General features: G+C 34.9%; 1 protein-coding gene across 2 annotated transcripts; it reads right to left on the reverse strand.

The window, feature by feature from the left end:
• Positions 1-1,205: 1,205 nt before the first annotated feature.
• On the reverse strand, positions 1,206-7,264 carry LOC118263457 (cytochrome P450 4g15). Of its 2 annotated transcripts, none has more exons than XM_035575475.2 (11): positions 7,104-7,264; positions 6,412-6,623; positions 5,769-5,966; positions 5,188-5,370; positions 4,335-4,404; positions 4,090-4,216; positions 3,795-3,978; positions 3,593-3,705; positions 2,841-3,078; positions 2,270-2,455; positions 1,206-1,667 (listed from the first exon to the last, which is right to left on the reverse strand). In XM_035575475.2, the coding sequence occupies exons 2-11, from the start codon at positions 6,617-6,619 to the stop codon at positions 1,483-1,485; spliced, it is 1,692 nt and encodes a 563-aa protein (XP_035431368.2). In that variant the 5' UTR covers positions 6,620-6,623; positions 7,104-7,264; the 3' UTR covers positions 1,206-1,482. The 2 variants fall into 2 exon arrangements, with proteins under 2 accessions (XP_035431368.2, XP_035431369.2); XM_035575476.2 differs by lacking the exon at positions 7,104-7,264 and adding an exon at positions 6,822-7,044.
• Positions 7,265-9,850: the final 2,586 nt, after the last annotated feature.

Raw genomic sequence — 9,850 nt, forward strand, 5'->3', positions numbered from 1 at the left:
ATAATGGAGCATTGCATAAGGAATCGCGTTTTTTACGGTTCATCAATATATCCGCATAGATTTATTAATTACCCCCTTCCCAATCATCCCAATCCCCGAGTCTCTAACAACCCTTAAATTGCTAACCCCCAAAAGGCGGGCAACGCCTTCGGTGTTTTTAGTGTCATGGGCGGTGCCGATTCCTACCAGCAAGTAATCAGTCTGCTCGTTTACCATAAAAAAATGATCGCATTGATTTTGTGATTCAGATTTCATCACATAATAACTGAAGAAATAAGAATAGAATAGAATACACAGAATGCTGTATCTGAATAATGAACCTATATCTTGTGTTAGTATTAACTTCGACCTAAACAAAAAATAAGTAAAATAATTTACATCCCTCGTGTTACTATATTGATATAGAACTTATAAATGTGATTAGATCCTTTTTGTCTCTCTTACATAAAAACTACTTACTAAACTACGCGGATTACATATAAGAGACCCCGCAGACATACAATTGTAAGTTGGCCAACTATCGAGCGACTAAATTGTGTAGGTACTTTTATGATTAAATCAACCGACTTTATTTTATTGGTTACCAGCCGCTGACTTATTCGATTTAGTCAGTTGACAGTATTTAGCGTGGTGCGTGTGCGTGAAAATGCGGAAAATCGCTCTAATCGCTTAATTAATTAATCGATTGTGATACGATTGATTTCCAATTAATTAGTTGGACGATTTAGTTGGACAAGATGTGCGGGCTAGCATATGTCACTATACCTATTCGTATACTCTGCGATTTAGTCGGCCAACTTGAAATTGTAAATCTGCGGGGTCTCTTAAAACTACTGAACCGATTCGAATACGGTTTTCACAGATGTATTTGTCTTCTTTTATAAAAATAGTTGATATGTATAATTCCTCCGAATTTAACTGTATGGAGTTTCTGTTAGAAATTGATTGATCCAGAGATTTTACATTAACCTTTCGTATGTCGCATATAAGACAACAATAGAAAACACATTGTGTCTCGCGTGGATCCACGTTCCAAACATACGAAGGGTTAAAGCCGGTTATTAATTTTAGACAAGCTAGACAAAGATTTTGGAATGAGATCGGTTATTACGTGTAATATCAGTTATTTTGTTTCAATTTTCTTTAACTGTTGTTGTAATGTTTAGCCATTGATATAGGTATATGTGATTAAAGAAAACAAATGATTAATTATGAATAATTTATTAATAGGTAGGCATTTCATAATTTAGGTTTTGTAAATGCGCAATAACACCATTGACATGACTCTTACTAAAGCGATAATGGCCGTGCTTTATGAACCGTATTCCATTTGAGTGAAATAATATAGAATATTTTAAAATATTCTTTGAAATTAATAAATAAGACTTAATAGTAATATAGGGTAATGTCATAATGAGTGTTTAATATCGCAGTTACTGTCTTATCTCAGGGAGACAAGAAGATGTACGTTCTTTGGTAGATCTAAGCGACGTTGGGGATTGGGACCCTCTGTCTGGGGTGGATCTTCAGCCTGAAGCCATCAGTCCTCTTGAGGATGATGTCAGCCTGCAGAGCGAACTGGTCTTCAGTCACGTCAGACGTCACCTTGTAGTTACGGAGGATGGTTGACAGAAGGACCTTCAGCTTCAGAAGAGCGTATTTGCGGCCTGAAATGGCGAATTTTGTTAGTTATTAAAACGTATTGTAGAACAAACTGTTCGCTGGTTTAGGGCAAAGGTAGAATCCACTATTATAACTAGATCTTTCAAAATAATTATCTTAAATTCAGCTTAATTCCCAACATTACTAGAAATTTTAATTAGTGCTATAATAGTAAAAAACTGGTGTGCGTAACCAAAGCTGATATAAGAAAGTACAACTATTGCTTAACCTTGCTTATTTGTTACATGCCTAAAAAATAACTCTGAAAGATTATTTTAGGCACATTCCACAATATACGATAGTAATATTACAACCGTACAATCTGATATCAAAATCAGATTGTAAGGTTATAGTATTACTATCGTAGTACAATAGTACTATAAGTAGTAACTTATAGTACTATCGTAGTACAATACATAGTACTATAAGTAGTAACTTATAGTAATATCGTAGTACAATAGTACTATAAGTAGTAACTTATAGTAGTACTTCCTGCATATTAATGCAGTATTAATTAGAATAGTAATTATTCAAAGAAATTAGTAACTTCATTAACAATTGAACCAAAATGGTGCCCTTGACACTCCAAAAACATCTATAAACTCACCGACGCAACTCCTGGGTCCAGCACTGAATGGAATGTAGCTGTAGTAGTGCCTGTTGGATGTGTTCTCAGGCAAGAAGTTGTCAGGGTTGAAGACGTTGGGGTTCTTGTAGTACTGAGGGTTGCGGTGGATCTTCAGGGTACCGACGACGACGGTAGCACCAGCTGGCAGCACGTAGTTGTTGGTGGCTGGAACATTAAACATTCATTAATGTAGACACTGACGCAATACACTCTGATAATAGAATTCAATTTCTCTAATTCGGTTTACTTAAAGGTTAAATGCTCATGACGTAAACGCAGATTACCTATGCATTGCGTCATTTGATCGAAATAATATTAATCTATTTAAGTATATTCGTTAGTGGACGTCATGTCTATTGTCAGACTTATAATTTCTTCCGTGTCTTGGTGTTCTGAAGGCTAAGTAAGCATTCTGATGCAAGTTGCAAACTTGGCCACTTCCTTTGTACTAACTTTCTCAAAGTAATAGATAGAACAGATAAAACTTTTAGATGATCCTCACACATTTTGCACGGTAGCATTAATTACTTTCAAAGGAATGTCAACTTACAGATCTTCACGTCACGGTTCAATTTCCTGGCAATGATGGGTACTGGTGGGTACATTCTGAGGGATTCAAGGATGACTCTTTCCAAGTATTTCATCTGCAGGGTATCAGCAAAGGTGGCGGGTCTGTCGGAGTCACCGAAGATCTCGTAGAGTTCATTGTAAACTCTGTCTTGGATCTGCTTGTGGACACCCAAGAGGCACAGCACGAAACTTGAGCCAGCGGCGGTGGTGTCGTGTCCCTGGAATAGCAGAAAATGTCACGATAAATATCAGGTTCAATATTTAGTTCTAGTTCTGAAGAAAGTCACCTCACCTTACAAAATCTAACTGCTATATCCAAAATTAAACTGACACTCCTATATCTAATTGAGGTTAGAAATCCTTAAATTTTAGCTGACGTGTTAGCCATGCCTTTTTATACACAAACAATGTGAATAGGAATTCAATCCTCACTTTCTAATCTTAACACAATTGAACTTTTAAATTTTATTTGTTATAATCTAGAAATTAAAACTTTAGCTTAAGAAAGTCTATTTGGGTGATAAGTCTATAGAAAAACTCGTGTATGTAATGTTCTCCATTTCACGTGTCGAGGGCGACTACCACAGCAAACTTGTAAAAGCGTTCTTACACGTTATTTGACATTTAAGGTATTGTCAATCAACATTTTATTATTACAGTATTGTAATATTAAATTAGCTTCATGACGTGTGTAAGTATTTAAATATTCAAGTTTATTAATAATTTTATTACCTCAAACATGATAGTGTCGACTTCCTCCTTGATTTCGTGGTCACTAATGTTGTTGGTTCCATTCTGGGATGATTCGATCATCAAGTCCAAGAAAGCAAGACGCTTCTTCTCACCTGATAAAAATAACGAATATGTTCAGTAAGAATTTTGTATTCGATTTTGAATTTTAAAGCTCTTGTAATAAAAAATATTTTATATTTACCAATGTCATTTTCATCGTTGAAATCCAAGTCATCACGGTAACCCTTGAACACGTCTTCGGAAAGAGATTTGTCGTTGTTGGCAAGGACGTTCTCATCAGTGGTCTTGGTGAGTTCCTCCAGGGTTGGTGGGACGACGCCCTTAGCTTTGTTTTCTAGGTAAGTTTCTTTCTTGTTCTTAATAACCTGTTATTGCACAAATAATAAAGAGTTACTGATAAGTTTTCTGGGATTGTAAATAGAATTAAGGTAATTCAAGTTTCAAATGATCCTGAATGAGCTATAAAGTGATGTTACCTTGTTGGTAAGACCATGAATGACGTCCAAGAGTTGCTTCTGTTGCTTGGAGAAATTTGTATAGTTGAAGATGGAGTCAAAACGAAGCCATAATTTGTATTGCCTCTGGTGGATAATGTCGCACATCCTAAAAAAGTAACCAATGAAATCAATCAACCAATTTATTCAAGAAACGATCAAAGTTTTAAACGAAATCTTTATGAAGAAAAATAATTTATAGAAGTTTATTTGTCATCTCTACTTACTTCATTACAGCCATAGCGTAGTCAAATCCAGATTCATCTTGGGTCTTCCTGGTAATTCCCATAGCAGTTTCTGTAACAATCCGATAAATACATATTGATGTTTTTTTTATTTATTAACAAGTCATGCTTACATGTAGAATAATTTAAAAGTTAAATGTCGACAATTATAGTGGCAACATTTTTGCAAAGGTTAAATGCGTAGATGTTTATAAAGCAGGTACAGAGGTTGAAAAGGGAAATAAATTTGAATATCATTTGAGTAAAATACTTAATTAATGCAAATGTAATTACATACAAATTGGTATAAAAATATGCTTCAATAGTTTTATGACATCTTTTGTTCACATTAGGTACATATGAGTAAATATTCAGGGTGGGAGAGCCATGCTTCGGCACTGCTGGGCCGGCTCGACCGGAGTGATACCACGGCTTCACAGAAAACCAACATGAGACAACGCTTGCGTTGTGTAAGTGAGGTTACTGGAGGCCCATTTATCCCCTTTCCCAATCTTAGCAATCCCCAATTCCCCAACAACCCTTGAATTCCTAATCCCCAAAAGGCCGGCAACGCATTTGTAACGCCTCCGGTGTTTCGGGTGTCAATGGGCGGCTCTTTACCGACGTATACCATAAAACAATTTATGCTACTAGGTAAAATGCATCTTTTCAGAATTTTTTTATGGTAATAAAGAATCCACGTAATTTTGGTTTCGTCAAAATTGTGAGAGTAAATATGTATGTAAAAAAGTAACACTGAACAAAATCCTAGCGGGTGGCCCTCCCTTAGGATTTTCTTCCCAGCGCTACGTTTAAAAATAATAATCTTACTATTACTAATTCAATTCAATCTTACCCAGTAAAATGTCGACGGTGACACCGCTCATGTAGTCATGAACGTCGAACTCCTTGCCGATCTCTGGGCGCATTTTTTCAACGACATTCTTGCCGTTCTGGTTGAAGATGCCAACGAAAGATTTCAAGATGTTGATATGGAATGTGGGAGCGATCATTTTCCTGTGTGCACGCCATTTGTCACCTGGAAAAGTGGTGTTTGTGAGTCATCTGCTCTCATTGTCCGAAGTTGTCATTGAAATATTTTACTGTAACCTTGAAATTAGATAAGTATTCACTTCTTTTAACTTCGAAATTTAAAGGTAACGTCAATTTTTCACTAGTTACTTACCAAGTCCCAGCTGAAGATCAAATACAGTGGATTGCTATTGGAGAGGCCTATATCTAGCAGAGGAAGGAAACTTACTGATGATGACTGATTGATGAAAGACCAATTCCAGAAATAGATAATTTTGGTTTAACTTCTTGATTGTCAGTAGCAGGGGTTAATATTTTAGATCTAAAGATGCTCTCTTCGGAAACTTCTACTGTAGCAAATGGGTCACGTGGCGTTGATAAAGAAGTATCTGATGTTTTACCCACCTGTGCTGATGAGGAGACCCTCTCCAAGCCAGGGCTTGAAGAATTTGTATTCAGTGGACTTGTCGATGTGGACCTGACTGTTGAGGATGATCTCAACGTCATTTGGGTCGGTAAGGAAGACGATGAGGTTTGATCCCATCCACACTCTGACAACGTTGCCGAACTTTTCTCCATACTCAAGGGCGAATTTTACCAGTTCTGAAATTAATATTTGAATTTGATTACTCTAATTTTGTACTATATTTTGAAACAAATTGTGTAACTTTTTAGACATGTTAATGACTTTTTTTACAAGAAACGGATTTTTATAGGTTTGTTTTTAACCTCGTTATAAATTATATATAAAAACATTTGCGTTTGTAAACAAATCTACTCTTTGGGAGACAACCTGCGGGTGTTCAAGTGGGGTGCTGATAGTTCGCCAGGTGATCGTTCGCTCATTTGGCCCTTATTTCATAAAAAAAGAAACAGTACATAAAGGCATAATTTACTACTAGGAGAAGGCTATTTTGGTAATTGAATTCTGTCTTCTTATTTCTGAGCTTTTTTCACTAGGTAGAATATGAAAACTTTTAAGTTGTCAATATGAAATTAGTACTCAATTTTGATTGATACGTGTACGCGTATGAGAGGTGACACTTACCACTGGGTTTCTTCCTGAGTACGAGAAGTGCGTTTCCAAGGAAAGGTATAATGGCAGGTCCGGGGATCTTCTCAGCGAATTTGTACATGCGTGACTTCTGCTGCCATCTGTATAGGATCCAGATGCTGGATGCGAGTAGCAAGAGTGGGTAGAAGATCAGTCTTGTGTTGTAGCTCGGCACCTCGGTCTCGTCGACCAACGACGTCATTGTGCTAAAACAAAAATATTACAATTGATATTATCATGACCAACTTTTATTGCCCAATGAGGTAACTGTTTTGCAATTCGCAGATTGCAGGTTTTCTATGGATATTTTCCAAACCTGATACCTTTTTACAGGTTAAATGAAAATATTGACATTGATATAGGTATGTTGCATGGAATTACACGAAAATGAATATAATAAATACCTTTAAAATTCTTAGGAAAAATTATAAAAACAACTTGAAAATAACAGAATTCAGAAATTCGATGGCAAGCTTGTCACATGAAGACGATAAAAAGAAGCAAGAAAAATATTTCAAATCTTTATGTCAACTATGGTATCAAAAGAGTTTTTTTATACACATTAATTTCAGAGGTTTTTATTGACATTTGCTTTTCAGTTTCATGTTTCACAAAAAAATACAAAATAAATAAATATTGAGAAAAATCCTACTATTCAAAGCAATAAATATTCCTGTGGCACTTACATTTTATTTTTATTTATTCCTAAATATATTTCAGTCAAACCTATCAACCGGTGGTCCAATCACAATTAACGTATTTACTAAACAACAGATGTCATTTATATAAGTACGCATCACTTCAGTTGCGCATGCGAATACATTAAAACTGATTAATATTTTATAAGCTACTAAGTTCTTACGCTATTGTATACATATACAATAGCGTAAGAAATTGACGACATATAATTATTCTATATACATATACAGATAATTACGTCAGAATTAATATGTCGTCAATTTAAACGTTTCCAAAAACCTAGACATTTCATTCAAAAAGTTAAACTTTTCTTTGTTATTTGTAACTAACTTTTTCTTTAACATTAAGCTAGACAAAATTAAGTAGGGCTATAAATCTAGGATGTTTGTCGCGTGTTCTTTTAATTTCATAAAAATATCTAGTGCTGAATTAAATATTATCCAAGTTTAGTTCTTAAACTTTAAAATGCGCAAAAATTGCATGGATGGACAGAATTTCGCAATACTAAATCTAGGTTTCTCTGAAAGGGTCATCTGACGCCTGTTTACGCCATTGGTTCTGCAAATAAACCTTCATACCTACATTATCCTCTGCAGTGCTGAAGAGATCTTATTTAGACGATAGTTAATCTACAAACTAGATTTAACCCATTTAAGCATATGTACTATGTATAACAGCTCCGTTGACTTTCTATGTACCTTCAGAAGTAGGTTACTTACTGATTCCAGTGTATTTCTTCTGTTTGATGATATTAATTCTGAGGGAAATATTTTTTTTTATTGGACGATCTATCAGTCTCAAAAGCTAACCTAATGAGAGCACAATGAGTATCCTTTGAAGATCTCAAAGTATAGGCTCTGAATTACTGGAGTCGTCACATTTTGGAATTTTTGGAATAGGCTTCTATTTACTTTTAAAAGCAGTTCTAATTTTCAGTAAAATACTTTTTAACTGTGGTTATTTTAACTTAATGACCGAAATTAAGTAACATTGTGCATTGTACCTAAAGATGGGACTACAACGAAGAAATATAGGCACCAGTCAGAGCTTAGGATCACCATTTGCTAAAAAAATATGTGCTGTAAACTATTTGCTACGGAACCATAATATTAAAAAATAAGCGTCGAATATGTAATTTTGTGTTAACATGGTGTAAAATGCTAATTAAACATTATTCAGAATTAAAAGTAAGCTAATTTGTTGGTTCGTATTATGAAAATTGTGCGTTAGCTACTAAACAGCTGTAGCGATTTTGATGAAATTTGGTATAAAAACAGATAATATCTTGAAGAAATATGTAGAGCATTAATTACTTACGGGGAATGATAGATAAAATTATTTGACAAATATAGGTTTGGGAAAGACGTGAAGTCGTAGACCAAAACTAGTGAAGAAAAGAAAAGTAATTTGTAGTGGATATTCATTTAATTTGTATTACAGACGTAATGTCTCACGTGTAGTCGCTGTACAAATACCTACCAATTAACAAACAACACTTGTAAACGCACGTCCGCGGACACCATTCGACCCTTTCACCTAATTTTGTTGTTTTTTAAAATAATTATGGCGTTTACGTGATCACGTGCTTCTTTACTGAACTATAGGTATACTATAAGGTTTAATTTACGAGATGTTGGAATTGGAAGATTTTTAACTTTTATGATTACAATGTGGGTGTCTTCAAGTCTAGAGTGAATAGGCTCTTAATAAACTAGTGCGCCACACCATCAACGATTACATCACTACTTACCATCAGGTGGGATTGTAATTAAGCATTAGTTTATATCGAATAAAAAAAAACTTTCATTACTCTTTTGAAACTATACTTGTTTTTTAACCATAGCTTATCTTTTGGTAATAACTGGTAATACGTATCAGTACTGTCTAAGAGTTTGTTGTTCGTTGGAAAGCGCTAATCTCCGCAACTACTGATCTGTATTGCATTTTTTTTTGTGTTGGATAGTGCATTTATCGGGTAGGCTATACTGTATAAAACATTACCTTATGACCAATAAAAGCTGTGCAGCTGGTGGAAGCAGGAGTAGCTAGGGACTGATAACTGGAAAACCCTGAGTAAACTGTAAGTAATATTCCTACTTCCTTAACAGGGAATAAAAGGCATGATGTTTCATATATTTGCAAGTTCGAGTGTTGTTCGAGCCATACTGAATTAAATACTAGGTAAACTTTAACAGGTAAAAACGGAAACGCATTAGGTACTGAAAATATTTTGATAGTAAGTTTAGAATTGCATACATAAGTAATTTTAAATTGTAATGAATTGATTAATTTGAACTATTTATTCAATTTGGAGTTAGTTTAGGTTATGAAATATATCCTCGGTTTTAGTATTCATGTTTGTATATTATGCAGTATTATTAACATATACCGGCCCTGATTAAGTGTATTGACGACTTAAAAAATATATTAAGTAAATAAAAAATAAATTACTCTATGTGACAATGTCGAAACCAGGATTTCGTGCTATGTGTGTAGCAGTTGTATTTTCTATATGTGAAAAGCGTTGCCCACAATAAGATATTCTCCTGTGTCGTGGGTGCGTTTACAGACATAAAAGTTCACATACACATGCACCAAGACCCAGAATAACAATTTGTGGATCAAATAAAGAGTTGCTCCGTGCAGGAATTGAACTCGCGCCACGTTGGGCGCCCAGCCAGTTGTCCAGCCACCGTACAGCTGTAGTACAGTCAATATTGTACCTATGATCATT

The sequence above is a fragment of the Spodoptera frugiperda genome, chromosome 27 (assembly GCF_023101765.2).
Source record: "Spodoptera frugiperda isolate SF20-4 chromosome 27, AGI-APGP_CSIRO_Sfru_2.0, whole genome shotgun sequence".
Lineage (NCBI taxonomy): Eukaryota > Metazoa > Arthropoda > Insecta > Lepidoptera > Noctuidae > Spodoptera > Spodoptera frugiperda.

What these genes read in the sequence shown, in the direction of transcription:
- LOC118263457 (XM_035575475.2), bottom strand. Translation starts at nt 6,619, where the DNA reads ATGACGTCGTTGGTCGACGAGACCGAGGTGCCGAGCTACAACACAAGA. An exon ending in CAACGATGAAAATGACATTG is followed by an intron (nt 3,706 to 3,794) that starts GTAAATATAAAA and finishes TATTTTTATCAG; the next exon opens with GTGAGAAGAAGCGTCTTGCT. An exon ending in GAACCGTGACGTGAAGATCT is followed by an intron (nt 2,456 to 2,840) that starts GTAAGTTGACAT and finishes TTAATGTTCCAG; the next exon opens with CCACCAACAACTACGTGCTG.